This window comes from Sapajus apella, unplaced genomic scaffold (assembly GCF_009761245.1).
Source record: "Sapajus apella isolate SASKATOON/1434 unplaced genomic scaffold, GSC_monkey_1.0 scaffold41, whole genome shotgun sequence".
Classification (NCBI taxonomy): domain Eukaryota; kingdom Metazoa; phylum Chordata; class Mammalia; order Primates; family Cebidae; genus Sapajus; species Sapajus apella.
The window spans coordinates 4,298,986-4,318,240 of NW_022436981.1; the positions used below are offsets into that span (position 1 = coordinate 4,298,986).

The following is a 19,255-nucleotide window of genomic DNA, read 5'->3' on the forward strand; positions in this document are numbered from 1 at the left end:
ATACATATATATATATATATACACATATATATATATGTTTATTTTATGACCTTCTGTGTAATTTCCAAGAGATTTCTGGGGATGAGATAAACATATGTGCTTCATCTACCATTTTAAACAGAAACTCATGGACAGCAGATTTTGCCCTTCCCCCATATTTACACATACTGAGTTGCTGATTAAGGCTCTCAACCTTCTATTATATTCTTCTCCAAAGTATTCTCTTTCTCCCTGTGCATTTGCATTTTTAAAACAAATAGTGACCAGGCATGGTGGCTCATGCCTGTAATCCCAGAACTTTCGGAGGCAAAGGCAAGAGGATCACTTGAGCCCTGGAGTTACCTAACCTGGGAAACATAGCCAGACCCATCTTTATAAATAAAATACAAAAATTTGGCTGGGTGTGGCAGTGCACACTGTAGTGCCAACTGCCTTGGAGGGGCTGAAGTGGGAGAATCCCTTGGACCTAGGAGGTTGAGGCTTCAGTGAGCTGTGATCATACCACTGGATTCCAGCCTGAGTGACAGAGCAAGGCCCTGTTTTAAAAAAAAAATTAAATAAAGGACTTTACATATATGTCTATTACATTTTCTTTATTTTTCATTCAGCCACTTAGTGGAGAGTGAAAAAACCCCACTTAAGCTTGTTTGCGGAAGAGGAAAATCTGTTGCTGCATGCATCTGAAAAGTCCAGGGGATATGAGCATCAGATATAGTTTGATCCAGGTGCTCAAATAATGACATTAAACTCACTTCCTATCCCCTTTTTTTCTTTCAGCCTTTCAGCTCTTCTTTTCTCCTGATTGCCTTCATTCTCAGGGAAAGATTATACACATGGTAGCTTCTGGCACTCATACCTGTTGAGACCATCCTGTTACTTCCCAGTAATGCTGGGAGTGGCTGCTTCTCTGAACACTGGTGTGCTCCTGGGATAATTACCTTTCTGGAAGTCACATTGCAGCTTATTTAGAAGCACTTTTAATAGAGACCAATAGATACCATTGGAATGACTCTGGGTAGAACTTTATCAGAATGTGGAGCATAGCAGCAATACCTGGGAATTCTATTAAAAACAGCAAGACCAGCACAGTGGGTAAGAATGAACTGTGGACAGGAACAGAGGAGGCAGTTCAGGAAATGAATTGCTGGGGGAAGGAAAATTATATACTTTGAGCACTTTTGTTTTTTGATGGGCATTTCATACACAGAGGCAGTTAAAAGTATGTGCTCTGCAATCATAGCCCTGCCAGGGATATATTAGGCCCTTGGTCTTGAGGGTACTTAAACTTTAAAGTACTAGGAATCAAGGGAGAATGTTGTTAAAAAGCAGATTCTGTTTCAGTAGGTCAGAGGTGGCGCTTGAGACTCTGTGTCTCTAAACCAGCTCCCTGGGGATGCAGATGCAGATGTTGCAGTGCCTAGAATATACTTTCAGTATCAAGGACTTAACTTTTCTTTGCTTTAGTTGGCTTACATGTAAAATGTGGGTATCAGTACTTTTATCATAAGATCGTGGAGAGAATTAGAGTGTAAAGAAATTACAAGAGCTCTTGACACGGTGTAAGCACTCAAATGTTGACTATTATTTCTGAGGAATGGGAACAATGGAGGTGCCTTCATGGAGACTGAGGGTATAAATTCCAGATGCTCAGTGTGAGGCCTGATGCATAGAGAGCTTTGGGAGAGGACTTCCTATGTACCCAGCATTTGATGCTGTTTCTCATTCAATCCCTCTGAACTCTGTGAGACAGGTACTATCAACCTTTACATCTGATACACGTGCAAACCAAAACTTAGGTTAAAAAAGCTTGTCCAAGACACAAGTTTACTAAGCAATGGGGCTGAGGTTTAAGCCCAGGTCCTGTGGCAGTAAAACTTGTGAATGTAGCCACTAACTAGCCGTCCAATAATAATTGTTACTGTTATTATCTTATTAAGTCCTCATGATAAAGGTAGATTTTACACCCATTTTACAGGAGAGGAAACTGAGTTGTAGGGACTTTAGTAACTTGTCTAAAGTCACACACACAGTCCCCATCCCTTTCTCATACACAAGGTTGACAGGAAGTGGTGACATCTTTTGATACGGGCTAAGGAGACACATGGGCCAGAATTTGGGTTCTGCCCTCCCTGTTATAGACCTATGTTTTTCATGAAGTCCCCTGACAATAGCCGAACAGGTATCCATTGTCCTCCTCACACCACAGGGATGGTTGGGAGAAACCTTCTTTCTCCACTGAGGAACTTTGTGCCAAGTTACCTACATGTCTACCCTACCTATCCCCCACCTAAACTCAGCAGGACAGCACAGAGAAAGCATGAAGAACTTTTCTATGCTGCTTTTGGAAAAGCTGCTAACCCCTAGCATAACCAATCCATATGAAGAATGAGACAGCAATGATTGATGAAAAAGAGTTTTACGATTCCAGAGTGCTCAACGTGATGAAAGAAGGCTATTGAGGATGATGTATGTGTTAGACTTGTTTCTCCAGGACCCAGGCTCCGAGAGGGAGATGTACATGCAGGAAATTAAACTGGGAGACTTTAGAGTCCTCACCTGTTGGGGATAAAGGCAGTAGGTTAGAGCAGAGTTGAACTAAGATACCAGCCTCAGCCTATGGCACAGGGATAGCTCTGGAGCTGGAGTGGTCCAAGGGAAGGCCTTCCTTGATTAGTCACTGGATGCAGTCTGTCCCCAAGGAGGGTGAGACCTTGGGTGTGGAGCATCTCCCTAGCTGAATGCAATGCCTGGCTACTCCATCCGAAGTGGGGAGCTGGGACTCACTACAGCATCCACAACAGCACATCTGATGGATTCTCAAGGTGTTGAACTTGGCAACTTTGTAGGGAAACTATAAATCTTGTTTTAAGGATAAAATACCCCACTAGCAAATCCAAAGACTGTTTAGGGAACAGTAATGATTTTCCTGATGATGGCAACTGATCAAGGAGGCCCCGTAGTCCTGCCCAACCCTGAAAGTTTTCTAACTCAATTATTAGGTAAGAATGGAAAATAACATGAAAGAACCAAGGAACTACTGTGAGTGAAATTTTTAGCACAAAGTGTTTCATCCATTTCTGCCTATTTTGGGTTTCCTATTTCCACCCTATGCCAAATGTGCTTGCGTACACATACACACGACTAACCTTAAACATGGCTTCCTTTTAGAGACATAAAAAGCTCATGAATCAATTCCAATAACATTCCCCCAGACTTTCTTTGAAAGGTGCAGATGAATGAGCTTGACAGAAAACTTTTTTGCTTGAAATTTTCCCTTTCTCTTTGCATAAATTTAAGGCGAAACGCTGCCAAATGTTCAATGACGCTCAGCATGGTGGCTTCTGGCAGGGACACTCTGTACCAGCAGCTAAATGAATGTTTCCCTGAATCGCTGACATCATTCTTTATCACCTGCTCTGTTCCCCACCTTTCTGTACTGAGGCTTTCTAAATGATGCGGGGAGGGGAAAAAAAAAACACTTCAGAACCACAACAAGACACTACATATTGATGTTGGATACTGAGAATTCGTTTGGTGTTAATACATAAGATTTCAGTGAGGAGCATGAAGCTACTGAAAGCTATAAATGGGTAAGAGGGGTCGAGCCCTGACGCTACAGAGTATCTGGACATTTTGGGCTGTGGCTTTGTGTTAGGAAACTTCTTGTTTGTGTTAGGATTTGCCAGGCAGTCTACGGTCATACCACCCTGAATGCGTCCGATCTCGTCTGATCTTGAAAGCTAAGCAGGGTCGGGCCTGGTTAGCACTTGGATGGGAGACTGCCTGGGAATACCGAGTGCTGTAGGTTTAAAAAAAAAAAAAAAAAAGGATTTACCAGATAAATTGGGTCATACAATTCCCTTGTTGAAAACCCTTAAAATGAACCTCAAGCCCCCTAGCCTGATCTCTTAATAATAGGTTCTGCCTAGCGATGAGAGGAGGCCTTTCCAGAGTCACGGCCTTCAAGCCCTGTTGCCTGGAATGCTTTTCTAGCAGCACTTCTGTAACCAGTGCCTCCAGGTCAGCTTAAATGTCACCTCTTTAGACAGCCCTTCCCTGACTATGATCCTCCACTTTTATTCTCTATTCTCATAGGGTACTTTTGGTTTTCTTCTCTGTACTCACCTATGAGAATCTGTGGCCGTTATATGCTTATTTCTTATCTCTTTTCCATGCTGGACTCCACTCCCTGAAATGGCAGAGACAAAAGCTACCTTGTTCACCACGGAAAATCCAGTGTCAGGCACACAATTTGCTACTTGAATGAACAGTGTTTCACCCGACGCCTAAGTCCTGTGCTCTCTCTTTTAAAAAGGCATACTGATTTACAGATTTTAAATGAAGCCTTTGAATATATGGAAATATCTCACAGACATAAGATGGGAGACTTACGTTTTAGTATGAGGACATTCTAAACCCCCGTCACAACTAAAGATTCCTTCTTCTCTGTTTTCAGGGAGAACAGTTTTTGTTTTAGTTAAGGTATAACTGACTGTAGTATATGACACATATTTTAATAAATTTTACATGTGTATACATCCATATGGAGATTCAGATCGAGATGTAGAATATTTATGGCACCCCGGAAGGCTTCCACATGAGAGGGTTTCTCTCAGTGCCTTCCAAAAGGTGGCCACCGTAGTGTGACAGGTCCCCCACCAGGTTACTGAAGGGTGTAAGTCTGCTGCCTGAACTTGGAAGGCCAGGCAGTGAGCCAAGACCCTGGTGCAGATCTGAGGAACAGGTGTCCCTGAGAACCCAAATATCTTGGAGAGTATCTGAGGACCTACCAACAAAAACAGTCTCACTGCTCAAACACAGTAGGCAAAGAGCCAGAAAATTAGCTTGAAAGCAGTTTAGGCATGGAAGGCAGAACAGGTCTCTAGCGCTATCTTGCCACCATCCAGAAGTGCCCTGTATGTAAGTCCTAATAAACTCATCTGCTCCTCACATTGGACTTATCTGAGTCATTCTTTGGACTCTTAGCACCTTCTTAGTTTGGGGGTAGGGATAGGGGACCTTACAGTCCTAAGTTTTTTTCATAACACCCACTATTATCACTTTCTATTCATATTGGCCACTTTCGACTGTTTCTTAGCTTGCTAAAAGGAGCCATGCATTATGTATTTCATGTCTAGTTTTTCTCTTTGGCTCAAAATATGATTTTTAGATCCATTTACGTTCCTATATGTACCACTAGTTTATGTGTCTTACTGCTTTGTAACATTCCTTTGTGTGAGGATAGCACAGTTTATTCTACAGTTGAAGGACATTTGGGTTGTATCCAGTTGATGGCTATGCCAAACAACTTTGCTAGGGACATTATTGTAGAAGTATTCTGATAGATGTGAGCACTCTTATCTGCCAGGTGCATACCCTGGAGTGGAATTGCTCCCAGAGAGGCAGGTTAGCTTTAGCAGAACAGTGCTGTGAAGTGGCAGTACCAGGTGACACTCCATCTGGGGTGCATGACAGTTCCTCTTCCTTCATATCCTTACCAGGACTTAATTTTTCCCCAGACTTAATTGTAGTTATTCCGATAGCTCTGTGGAGTATCTCTGAGATTGTCATTTGCTTTTGTCTGATCAGCAATGAAGTTGAGCATCTTTTGAATGTTAATGGATCATCTGGGCATTTTGTGTATGTCTGTGTGTGTGTGCGCGTGTGTGTGAATTGCCTGTATGTGTGAAGTGCCTTTGAAATTATATTGATGATAAAGGCAATGGATTGTCTATGTGTTCCTTAATGATTTGTAGGGTTTAAAAAAATTTGGATATAATTTATTTGACAACTACATATATCTCAAATACCCTTTTCCAGTATGATGCTGTTCCTTTTCATTCTCCTAATAGCCATCTGATGAACAGAAGCTATTTATTTCAATGAAATTTAATGTATCAATCATTTAGATTATGATAGTGCTTTTTCCTGAATAATAATTTTTTTGCCAACCCAGGTCTCTTACCGTGTTTTTAACAAGAGAATAGAGTGGGAAGACATTAAAAGAGTTTCTTAGTACACTTGAAATGGCTTTTAGAACCAAGATGTTGAAACACAGAAGTAATACAGGGAGCTCTCCCAGTTCCTCTCATCAAAGGCCAACCCAGCCTTTCAGGCTGTGCTCAAATCCCCCTTCCCTCAAGAGATGGCTGCCAACCATCTTACCCCACTTTCAGGAAGAACCTAGGTGTATGGGTTAACCCCATATGTTGGGGACTTCTTAGAAAAACTCTAGGTTGGAAAGCAGTCCTCCACAATTACCCCTTAAGAATACTCAACTCAGTTCGACAACACAGAAATTACACCACATGGACAAAGAGTCATTCACCAGATATATTTGAAGTTTAAGCTCGTTGAGCTATACACGTGCACAAATGATTCAGTTGGTGGAAATTTTCCCCTCCCCCTTCATTGTTAAACTTTTCAAGCTGAAAATAGTGCTAAAGAGGTTTGCATAATGTGCGTCATGGAAATGCTGAGGCGATTCTGACTTTCACAGTGCTAGGAGGTTCCATTGTAACACTTCAAGGAGCCTTTCCATTTCTTATCGTTCTCCTAAGGAAAGCCCCTCTTTTTGCCCCGCCCCAAACCCAACATAGTGAAAGAATTACTTGATCTGAAACAGGTTAACATTGACACAGGGCAATAAGTTTTACTAACTACAGAGGTCATACACTTCACTGCGTTTCTTTTATGACTACACAAAATGGTCATTTCAACTTTTACTAAGTTGTTAAAAATGTCAGACATGTCTTTTTAAAAATCATTTTCAAACATTTTCTCTCACCTAGATTTTTTTTATAACCTGCATTCTGGAAATTCAGGGTAGCTTAAAATGTCAAATGACCCCACAGATGGCTAAGAAGAGTCAGCTGGGAAAGGCTGGCTGCTACAGTGCTCTGCATCTGAAGAGCTGAGCCTACTATTTCTTCCACTAGAGGACACCATTTCTCCACTATTAAGTCTGTAGTCTTTCATCATCAATGAAAAACCAAAATCCTCCACAGCAAAGGAAAGTCAAAGCATATGCTTATTGTACACTCCTCAGATTTTATTTTTAAAAGGAGTTTTCATTTTCCCTATGGAAACTCAGGATTTTACAAGCAATGCTCTCCTCAGTTTCACCTGTACTGTGTCCAGTACTATATTGCTATATTCACAGTAAAACGGACTTTAATTTCTGAGTGATCAGTCTATGTTTTAAGTCTCTGATGAAACTAACATACACCTTAGTCAAAAACCACAACAATCCCTCAATCTGTTGGCTGTGTTATTGTTCTTCTGTGTTTTTCTGAGGCTTGGGTAATGAAAGTAATTCCCCACTCCACTGTAATCTGCATTTGCATCTAAAGTAATTCATTAATGTACAGGAGTAGATGAGGCCTGGCACATATAGCAGAAAGTAATGGTTCTATAGGTGTATCTTCTGTAATGCACTTTGGGCTAGAGAAATAGAAAAATTACACGTAACAAAAACAAGTAACTTGTCTGAGCATTGCGTGAGTAGGACTGGCATACATGTATCTATTATACTTCCCCATTTTAACATGCTCAGATGCTGCTGCTGCATTCTGGAGTTTTAGCTTCATCCCAATCACCTACAATTGACACTTGCATCTTTATTTAAAAACAAGTGGTCTTGATAGCAAAGATGTTGGCTAATCCTGTATATATTGGCATTAGATATTTTGTGTCCTTTCAAAACTCAGCGTTATCCATACTAGAGTGTAATATTATCAGAGTATCTGTATTAGTATATGAAGGCATTCATAAGCAATGCACATTATGTTTTGAAGCAGCTAAAGGTTGAACAATCACTAAATTAAAAAAATCCAGATTTTAAAAGCACAGCTGAAACATTTGTACAAATATACAAAGAGAGAAAACAATCATTCAGACACCATGAAACTTTTGTAATAAATAGGTTCGTCTGAAATCGGTCTCTATCACCCTGGACAAGCCTCCCCAGTGAGGCTGGGAAAGTTCTACAGGGGAGCGGAGTTCAAAATCTATTGAGGAATATCTTTGGGGCCAAGCTCAATTTTGCCTCCGGGAGTTTCAACAGAGCTATGGTGTATTGACTCACAATAGTGAATATACCCAGACTGGTTGAGCTGGAATATGCTGATAATTTTCCTAATCTAGATAGGACATGGCTGGCTGCTGACAATCTGTGAGTTATAGGATATCTTCAAATCATGAAAATAAATGCTGGTGATCATGCATGTCCTGGGAATGTTGGGATGCAGAGGACTGAGTGAGACCAGATAGGGATATCTCATGCAGTCAAAGTCAAGTTTACATATGGTCCTATTTAAGTGGCCAGGAAACAACAACGCACACATTTCAGGACTGGGACTGAAACAGCTCACAAACAACACAGGTGCTATTTGTTACTGATGTCTCTGGTTTGGATCAACATGAGAGAACAAAGATACAGGCTGTGCTGATTGGTTAATAAGAAAAATACTACTTTTTTCCCTAGAACCTTCTAAATAATGGGTTATACTTAATGGGTATGATATGATCAGGAGACATATCACCTTTTCCTAGCCCTTTTGTCCGAGAGGCTTGATAACAAGGAAGAAATCTCAAACAACCAAACACCCAGGAATTTAAAGGCAATTTTTTTTTTTTGACAAACAGGGGAAAAAGCATGATAAAGAGGAGACGGCTATTATCGTCGAGGCAGAGCAGGCAGCTCAGTTGGACACGGAGGGTGGCAGGCCAGGACGCCGAGTCTGGATGATTTTTGGCTTTGGGGAAGTCTTTGGGTCCTCTTCTTCCTCTATGTCACTGTCGCACACGTGCACGACAACACTTGGGGTGGACTCAGTCCCTGCATGGAGCTCATACTTCTCTCCTGAAAAGCAAGAATAATGCAAGTGAGAAAAAGGGAGGGATTTCAAAAGAGATACTGGGGCAGGGTCTGCTTGGAAAATGAGAGGAGCATTTTATAGGGTCTCAGGAAGGCTAGGGGATGCCAGTAATAGATCCTTCCCTGATGCCTTCAGAGAGAGCATTGCCATGTGTACACCTTAATTTGAACTTCTAACTTCCAGAACGGTGAGCCAATAAATTTTTGCAGTAAAATCCACTCTATTTGTGGCATTTTTTTTTTTTTTTTGAGACAGATTGTTGCTCTGTTGCCCAGGCTGGAGTGCAGTGACGTGATCTCATGCAACGTCTCCCTCCCATGTTCAAGTGATTCTCAGGCCTCAGCCTCCCCAGTAACTGGGATTACAGGCACACACCATCACGCCCATCTAATTTTTGTATTTTTATTAGAGACAGAGTTTCACTATGTTGGCCAGGCTGGACCTGAACTTTTGATCTCAGGTGATCCGCCTGCCTTGGCCTCTCAAAGTGCTGGGATTACAGGTGTGAGCCACCGCACCCGGCGGTTAGTGGCACTTTGTTACGGCAATCCTAGCAAACAAACACAGCCATACCCTGCTGAAGGTGTGTTTATTTGGTTAAGATTCAGAGAAGTCTTTATTGGGCAACCCTTGCCCTCGACATCATGCTATATGGAGTAAAGGCTTTCCTAGGTACGGGACAGCAAATATTTCACAGAAATACAGTGTTACAGCTTCAGTGTTTCCCTGCATATTATAGTACAGAGAAATAGAAGCAGCCACAGCCACTAAAGCATGGCTGATAAAGACTCTGTGTTTAAAGTCTAAAAGTGGTGAAATCATAGGTAGGGAGAACTGCATCAACAAGCATTGAATTTCTGACACAAGTGAGCTGGTATGGCCCAGTCTGATACAGGAGGAGACAGTGACAGGAGCAGGGATACAAGGGGAACCATGAAGGAGATGCCTGCCTGATCACTCATGCTATTATTTGCTGTCCTGCCTTATGGAGCAAGAATTGATAGTTGTTCCAACTAACCCAGCTATGCTGTAATCCACAGGGAAGTTGCATACTACACACATATGGTGTAGTGCTGTATGAATTGATGCTAAGTACGTTCATTTAATTATACGGGTTCCTTTCTCCCTAAAATATTTTGGCATTTTTATCCATGTCCCCAGGAAAAAGATAATCTGCAGACATTGCTAAGAAGAGAAACCTACATCAAACCAACTTTATCCAAGGGTTGTATCAAAGGCTCTGGGTCAGGGTGGGCAGCTCTGGTTGGGGGTGTCTCTTAGCAGTGGTTCTGAAACATCTGACAATAAACTGAGAGCTTTTTTTTTTTCTTTTTTAAGAGTTTAGGCTGGGCACAATGTCTCATACCTGTAATCCCAGCATTTTGGGAGGTCGAGGTGAGTGGAACACTGAGGTCAGGAGTTCAAGACCAGCCTGGTCAACATGGTGAAACCCCAACTCTACTAAAAAAACAAAATTATCTGGGCATGCATGCCTATAGTCCCAGCTACTCGGGAGGCTGAAGCACGAGAATCACTTAAACCCAGGAGGTGATGGTTCAGTGAGCTGAGATCGTGCCACTGCACTCCAGCCTGGGCCATAGAGCAAGATTCTGTCTATTAAAAAAAAAAAAAAAAGTTTACCAGTATGGGGATGGAACCCTGCAAATTCTGATTTAGTGGAATCTGCATATGTACACATCAACCCCAGGTACTTCTCAGTGCTTCTGTGTCTGGGTGCCATGGTTACATAGAACTGCCAGCAGGAGGCTGTGGCCCCACGAGGACACTGGTGCACACATAATAGTGCCCTCTCCCTTCCTCCATTCTGCATAATTTTTTTTTTTTTTCTGAGAAATGGTGACAGTGCAGGTAGAGAACAATAGAGGGAAGGAAGTTGAGAATGCATAAAGGAAAGGAGGGAAGGAATCCCGGATGGGTTCTATGGCACTCCCAGCCACCAGCTTCCATTCTGGTGTTCTCATGGTTGTTCAGGAGAGAATATCAAATCACTCAAGAGTTCCAGTTAACAATGTCTGAGCTGACTGCATCCAGGGTTTCTCAAATGTTGTCTTTCCTTTAGGAACTCTTTGCAATTCTGAATGAAAGACACCCTCCAAAGAGAGACAGGGAAAGAAATGTTTGCTGAGTCATCAAATATGGTGGTGATTCTCATTTCTGCGTATAGGATTTCTTTCAAGTTCTTACATTTGCAGGGGAAGTCCCTTTTGAAGAAATACTGGTAGCTGCTGTAGTTTCATTCCTTGCTCTGTGGATGGGGAGGCACTGATGAAGGGGGAATGGCTCTGTCATCCTCAGATGAGGAATAGAAAGAAAACTGCCACAGAGATGCAGGATGTGGGATGGAGGTGAGGGCAAGGCTCAGGAGAGAGAATTCAGAGAACTCAGACACCCTTTCCCTTTTTTCATCTGTTAGCAAGAAGCTGGACATTTTAAAGAAATTGCAATAAGATGCACCTAACAAAGCTAGGCCTTTGATTAAACCTTTTATTTTCCGTGGTCTGGATAAAGAAGATTTCTTTAAAAACCTTTTTTTTGTTTGTTTTTGTTTTTGTTTTGTTTTGCTCTTGCTGCCCAGGCTAGAGTGCAATGATACGATCTTGGCTCACTGCAACCTCCGCCTCCTGGGTTCAAGTGATTCTCCTGCATCAGCCTCCTGAATAGCTGGGATTACAGGCAGTGGCAACCACACCTGGCTAACTTTTTGTATTTTTAGTAAAGACAGGGTTTCAGCATGTTGGCCAGGCTGGTCTTGAACTCCTGACCTCAGGTAGTCTACCTGCCTTGGCCTCCCAAAGTGCCTGAGCCACCGTGCCTGGCCTGAAGACACCTCTTTTACAAAGTATTTACCACTTCAGAAGTGGTTGCTTTCCCCTCAGAATAGGTGTGTTGGGGGCACACTCAGGATGGGAGGGTATGCAAGGAGTCCACTCTGTGTGCAGGGTACAAAGCAACTTCCACATTAACTTAATGCCATCAGATTTATCAGTAGTAGAGCTATTTTATTGCTGTGATCCCATTAACTCTGACATTGCACTGTTCTATTCTTGGAAACTTTCTTACTATCGAAATCCAGCAAAGCTTAACAGCTGCTGAGAGCTCACAAAATAAAAAGAAATGGCTTTGGTCTTGCTGGATTGAATTTTTCTTTTTTTGGCTTCTTTTTCCCTTTGGGCTTCAACTAATTCCTCCACCACAAGGGCTGACGTCAATGCTGTCACCAGGCACAGGGACCAACTGGGCTTGTTTGGGGACAGATAACCTGTTGAGCCTTATCCACGTAGGGTGGGAGGTTCCTGCCATGGTGCAGTGAGGAAAGACTAATGGAACCAGCATTTGTCTGAAAAGATAAGTGGAGGGTTGACCCATCGTATGCTCAGTCCTCTGCTGGTATTGAAACTGTCCTCTCCTCTGTGCTCAGAAAGGAGGTCAGGAACAAAAGTCACCAAAAAGTGCATTGGTCAGGGTTTTGTACCTATCCCATGAAACAAATTTTTAGCCAAGTAAATGAAAAACATTTTAGTACATGGCTAGAAGTTAAATTCTCATTCAGGCCTTTGGAACTGACTGAGGTTTGGCCCTTCCTTAAAGTAGATGTCAAAGTTCTGTCTCCTCTTTTCCCAAGTAGCTAGAGACAGGTTTGTGACAATGTCCCAATCCCTCTACATCTGGAGGAGGGAGTTAAGGTGCCCATAGGCTGTTTCCCATTCTCAGGAGGGAGGAGGGCGAGTCCTTGTGCTGACCAGGGCCTAGGAAACTTGGTGACATGACGCAACCTCACATGGCACAATTGCAGAGAAGTGTGTTGGTGGCTGTCAGTCCAAGTGCCACTGAGCTGCTCTCTCATGCCACCTTTGACTCTTATGGCTGCCTCTAACATCTTTCCATAATAATCAGTATAATTATGCAAAGTTTGTAAAAAAAAATCTGCAAAATTCAGACATGGTAAAGGTAGAGAGATGAAACAGAGCTACATATCTTTGTATTACAGCAGAGTTTGAGATTTATTATTTAGATTCCTATTAAGAAAAATATGATGGAGGGACAGAGAAATCCTCCTAAAACTTTAGTGCCTGCTGGACGAAGTCCTTGTATGTGTACTGCCAAGGAATAGACAGAATCCCAGAACTAGACGATTTCAAAATACAGCCACGTCTAACAGTCAAGGCCAGGCTTTGCTCTGTTCCTCAGCACCTGCTGCTCTTCTTCCCAGGACATTCTTTCTCTTGGTCATCATGAGCTCCCAGTTCCTGCCCTGTACATATCCAGGCCTGATCTCACACCTGCATCCTGATTTACTGACATCTCTCTGTAAGTTGCCTACTCTTTTGCAAACCTCACATATCTAAAGTAGAATTATTTTCTCTGACAATCTAGGTTCCCTTGCCAGCTATCACACTTCTTAGAAGTGCCATCATTCTTCCAGCTTTCTAGGTGCAAATCCCTACACATCAATCATCCTTGAATTTTCTCTCTTTTATCATTTGTCATCAGTCACCAAGCACTGTTGAGCATTGCTTTGAAACCTTTCTCTGCATGTTCCTTCCCCACATACCCCTTGTTGTAAGCCTATCCATGATTAACCCTCCCACTCAGAGTATTCTTTGCTGGTGTCCCCAGGACAGGAACTAACTTCTGTGCCATAATAAGCCACGTAAGACAACAGTTGGAGACTTCGCCTTATCGCATATCTGTAATGTGACTCTGAAAAAGTTATATAACATTTCTGAACCTCTGTTTTCCTCATCAATGAGAAAAATACTCATATCACTGGAATACCATGAAATACAGACATATGTGTCAACTACTTGATAAAGCCCTCTCCCAAGATACATGCTATGGTTATTTAGGGTGATATTATTTTGGCTATTGTTGCTCCCAAGTAATTTCTGGTTTCCAATATGATAAAGTAATCTGATCACATCACACAACGGTTAAAGACTTAAGCAGCTGAACAACTGTAAAGAGCATTTTTCTCAGTGGAGACACCATTGCAAAGAGCAGTAAGGGGTGAATGATAACAAGCTGCATCTCATGGTGACAGGCGGGTATACATAATCCAGTCTTCAAAACAGATCCATCCTTTTTTATTTTTTTTTGACAGAGTCTCCCTCTGTTGCCCAGGCTGGAGTACAGTGGCGCGAACTCGGCTCACTGCAACTTCCACCTCCTGGGTTCAAGCAATTCTCCTGTCTCAGCCTCCCGAGTAGCTGAGACTATAGGTGCATGGCACCATGCCCAGCTAATACAAAAATTAGTATTAATTTAGAAGAGACAGGGTTTCACCACATTGGCCAGGCTGGTCTTAAACTCCTGACCTCCTGATCTGCCTGCCTCGGTCTCCCAAAGTGCTGGGATTACAGGCGTGAGCCACTGCACCTGGCCATCCTTTTTCCTCCAACCACTGCTTCCCCTTTCTCTGTCATCACTGGTAATTTTCTCTCTTTTTTTGACTCTCTTCCTAACCTTTTCTGTATCTCTATTCTCATGAGACAGAAAATCTTACATTGCCGTTTTAATGAGATCTCTGATTTTTCTTTTTCCGAGATAGTCAGAAACACTCATTTATAATGCTTAATTATATCACCTTTTGTATTCATCGTTATTTCCTCTAGCAATGTTTTATATTCCAAACCACAGAAGTCAAGACTTAACACTTTGTGACTGCTACAGCTTAAGTACACGCGCTTGCCGAATGAATATGTGATTGATTTATGAAGAGCATCAAGCTTGGCCATTACTAACATACCTGTGTGATGTCTGTTATGTACTCACACATGAATTTTCTTCCTACAGTTTAACTTATGTAAGTTTTAGCTTTTCGACTAAGCTGAAAACCATTTAAAGGCAAGCATCTATCCTGTTATCAGCATTCTATCAGTGCTAGCACACAGTAGGTGTCATGGAAATTCACCACATTTCTTAAACATAATGACAATTGTTTATGGAGCACTTACTAACTGCCAGGCACAGGTCTAAGTCTCTAACTACTTGCTATGCAATAGATACTTAATTATAACAACAGCTCCGTCATGTGTGTTTCATAATACCTAGTTATACAACAGGAAGTTGAGATCACGCAGGTAGTAAAAGGCAGAGCCAGGATTTAAACTCAGGCTTGCCTGACTTCAAAGAATGTGCTCATAGTCATTCTCTGTCCCTAACTCTCATACTTTCCACTGTTTTCCTATTCTATAAGCGAATCTACTGAAAGGGAGTCTAGTTTTATCTTTCACTTGTAATACATTTTCATGGCAACTCATATTTTTAGTGAATCTTTGTTCTCTAGCTAAAGATGGATTATGTATTCCTTCTGTACCCTGCTTTGCTTTGTTTTGGCCATTGATAGTTATTCTAGGTATGGTCTCTTTGACAATGAATCTTCTCAAAAGAACACAATAAATTATGAAAAGAAAAGAACTATAAATTATAAACTGAGTTAATTTGCATCTCTTAGGGAAGGAAGCTTAGGACTCTGGAAGAAGATCCTCTACATTTTCCTCATTTTTAAACTGTATTATGTCTCATGTTACAGGTGAATTCTCAACAGGAACATGTTTTTGTGGTAGCAGGTTGTGTTTTCCAAAGATGGTCATATCTCTCACCCCACATTCTCTCCTTGAACCTTGACATGTTCCATCAAGGAGTGTTCCCTCTGTGTTCTCTCCCTTCAATCCTCAGCAAGCTTTAATGACTGTCTTGACAAACATGGTACAGGTTATGTAGCCCTTATCCAAAAATATCCAAACTCCAAAACACATCTGGCCCTGAGCATTTTGGATAAGAGACCCTCAACCTACGCGGTAGAAGTAAACAGTATGACTTCTGAATTAGGTCACAAATATGCCAGGCACTTCTACTTCGCTCTTGTAGAATGCTCATGCTTGAAACCCTGCTTCTGAGTTGTAAGGAAGCCCAAGCAGCCCATGAAAAGGCCCACGTTAAGAAGAACCAGGGCCCTGATCCACAGTGTAAGCACTCTCAGCTAACAGTCGGCATCATTTTGCCAATCACATAAGCGAACCATCTTCAAAGTTGACTTGCCAGCCCCCAGTTGTGCTACACCAGAAACACTGCATGGGACAGATATGAGCCTTCCCCCTGAGTCTGGCCCAAATGGCAGATTTGTGAGCAAAATCAATGATTGTTGTCTTAAGCCCTCCATTTTTGGGATAGTTTGCTAGGTAGCAGTTGATAAATGGATATGGGCCATGCAGACTCTCTTTGTTCTTGTCTTCCCCCAGTTTTCTAAAGGGAAAGAAAAAAAAGTGTGTGTCTAGCAAGGGGTAGAGGAGTGAGAAAAGCTGGGAGGCGCAGGGGTTGCTTCTCTGCACATCTTGCCTCTCTTCTGCTCTTCTTTCTGTGCCTGCCACTGACCCCTTATTAGGCGCTCTCTGCTTCTATGCCTCTGGCAACTCTGTCACATTTGAGAAAGTATAATTAGCGTAGTTCTCACATAAGAGTGTTATACCCCTAATGGTGTCTGGAAATGGATTTTTTTTTTTTTGTCATATGGTGTGGGTGGATGTTGGCATTTAGTAGGTGAGACCCAAGGATGTTAAATGTGCTGCAGTGAGTAAGACTGTCAACTCCAAAATATCATAGCTTTCACAATGAGCAGCACTGAGCTAAGAGCTTAATACAGACATTTAAAATTTTTTTTTTTTATTATTATTATTGAAACAGGGTCTCATGCTGTTCTGTTGCCTGGGCAGAGTACGGTGGCAGAATCACAGCTCACTGCAGGTTTAACCTCCTGGGCTCAAGTGATCCTCCTACCTCAATCTCCTGAGTAGCTGGCACCACAGGTATGCACCACCACACCCGGATAATCTTATTTTTTATTTTGTGTAGAGACAGGGGTCTCACCACATTGCCTAGGCTTGTCTGAAACTTCTAGGCTCAACTGATGTTCCTGCCTCAGCATCCCAAAGTGCTGAGATTTACAGGGGTGAGTCATCATACTCAGTGACACATGTTAATAAAAGACTAATATGTGGTTTAAAAATCAAGTGACAATAAACAGGTAACATAAACTGAGTCTTTCCTATGTATGATACTGGATACATAGTTTTATATGGATTATCTCATTTGATGCTTGCCACAAGCTGATTTTACTATTGAAGAAGCAGACGCACAGAGAAGTTAAGAACCTTGCTCAAGGTCACAGAGCTAATAAAATGTGGAGCCTAGATTCAAATTCATCCTATTTTTTTAAATTATACTTTAAGTTCTGGGGTACATGTGCAGATTGTGCAGGTTTGTTACATAGGTATACATGTGCCATGGTGGTTTGCTGCATTTATTGCTCCATCATCTACATTAGGTATTTCTCCTAATGACATCACTCCCCAATCCCCCCACCCCTTGCTATCCCTCCCCTAGCCCTCAAACCCCTGAAAGGCCCTGGTATATGATGTTCCCCTCCTTGTGTCCATGTGTTCTCATTGTTCAACACACCCACTTATGAGTGAGGACATGTGATGTTTGGTTTTCTGTTCTTGTGTCAGTTTGCTGAGAATGATGGCTTCTAGCTTTATCCATGTCCCTGCAAACGACATGAACTCATCCTTTTTTATGGCTGCATAGAATTCCATGGTGTATATGTGCCACATTTTCTTTATCCAGTCTATCATTGATGAGCATTTGGGTTGGTTCTAAGTCTTTGCTATTGTGAACAGAGCCACAATTAATATATGTGTGCATGTGTCTTTATAATAGAATGATTTATAATACTTTTGGTATATACCCAGTAATGAGATTGCTGGGTCAAATGGTATTTCTATTTCTAGATCCTTGAGGAATTGCCACACTGTCTTCCACAACAGCTGAACTAATTTACACTCCCACCAACAGTGTAAAAGCATTCCTGTTTCTCCACATCCTCTCTAGCATCTGTTGTCTCCTGACTTTTTAATGATCACCATTCCACCTGGTGTGGGATGGTATCTCAACGTGGTTTTGACTTGCATTTCTCTAATGACCAGTGATGATGAGCTTTTTTTCATATGTTTGTTGGCTGCATAAATGTCTTCTTTTGAGAAGTGTCTGTTCATATCCTTCACCCATTTTTGATGGGTTTGTTTTTTCTTGTAAATTTGTTTAAGTTCTTTGTAGATTCTGGATATTAGCCCTTTGTCAGATGGATAGATTACAAAAAAATATTTCACATTCTGTTGGTTGCTGGTTCACTCCAATTACATTTTCTTTTGCTATGCAGAAGCTCTTTAGTTTAATGAGATTCCATTTGCCTATTTTAGCTTTTGTTGCCATTGCTTTTGGTGTTTTAGTCATGAAGCTTTTGCCCGTGCCTATGTCCTGAATGGTATGGCCTAGGTTTTATTCTAGGGGTTTTAGGGTATTAAGCCTTATATTTGAATCTTTAATCCATCTGGAGTTAATTTTTGTATAAGTTGCAAGGAAGGAATCCAGTTTTATCTTTCTGCATATGGCTAACCAGTTCTCCCAATACCATTTATGAAACAGGGAATTCTTCCTTCATTGCTTGTGTTTGTCAGGTTTGTCAAACATCAGATAGTTGTAGATATGTGGCTTTATTTCTTAGGCCTCTGTTCTGTTCCATTGGTCTATATTTCAGTTTGGGGACCAGTACTATGCTATTTCTATTTCGATTACTATAGCCTTGTGGTATAGCTTGAAGTCAGGTAGCGTGATGCCTCCAATTTTTTTTTTTTTTTCCTTAGGATTGTCTTGGCTATGTGGACTCTTTTTTTGGTTCCATATAAAATTTAAGATTTTCTTCCCAGTTCTGTGAAGAAAGTCAATGGTAGCTTTATAGGGACAGCATTTAATATATAAATTACTTTGGGCAGTATGGACATTTTCACGACATTGATTCTTCCTAACCATCAGCATGGAATGTTTTTCCATCTGTTGGTGCCCTCTCTTATTTCCTTGAGCAGTGGTTTGTAGTTTTCTTTGAAGATGTCCTTCACATCCCTTGTTAGTTGTATTCCTAGGTATTTCCGTATGTTCTCTTTGTAGCAATTGTGAATGGGAGTTTACTCATGATTTGGCTCTCTGTTAGTCTGTTATTGGTGTATAGGAATGCTTGTGATTTCTGCACATTGATTTTGTATCCTGAGACTGCTGAAGTTGCTTACCAGCTTAAGAAGATTTTGGGCTGAGATGATGGGGTCTTCTAAATATACAATCATGTCATCTGCAAATAGAGACAACTTGACTTCTTCTTTTCCTAATTGAATATACTTTATTTCTTTTTCTTACCTGATTGCCATAGCCAGAACTTCTAATACTATGTCAAATAGGAGTGGTGAGAAAGGGCATCCTTGTTTTGTGCCAGTTTTCAAAGGGAATACTTCCAGTTTTCGCCCGTG

At 41.5% G+C, this 19,255-nt stretch overlaps 1 protein-coding gene and 1 pseudogene across 5 annotated transcripts in view; one reads left to right on the plus strand and one right to left on the minus strand.

Moving 5' to 3' along the window:
- Positions 1-3,689: 3,689 nt before the first annotated feature.
- On the plus strand, positions 3,690-3,808 carry LOC116565907 (annotated as a pseudogene).
- Positions 3,809-6,314: 2,506 nt separating this feature from the next.
- The window catches only part of RCAN2 (regulator of calcineurin 2), a 289,445-nt gene continuing 276,504 nt past the window's right edge, over positions 6,315-19,255 (minus strand). For 3 of the 5 annotated variants that reach the window (XM_032299600.1, XM_032299598.1, XM_032299599.1), the window contains exon 5: positions 6,316-8,863. In XM_032299600.1, coding sequence (XP_032155491.1) covers positions 8,703-8,863 — 161 coding nt within the window. In that variant the 3' untranslated portion in view covers positions 6,316-8,702. Of the gene's footprint in view, positions 8,864-19,255 lie in introns of all 5 variants that reach the window. The other 2 variants (XM_032299597.1, XM_032299601.1) reach the window with 1 other exon arrangement.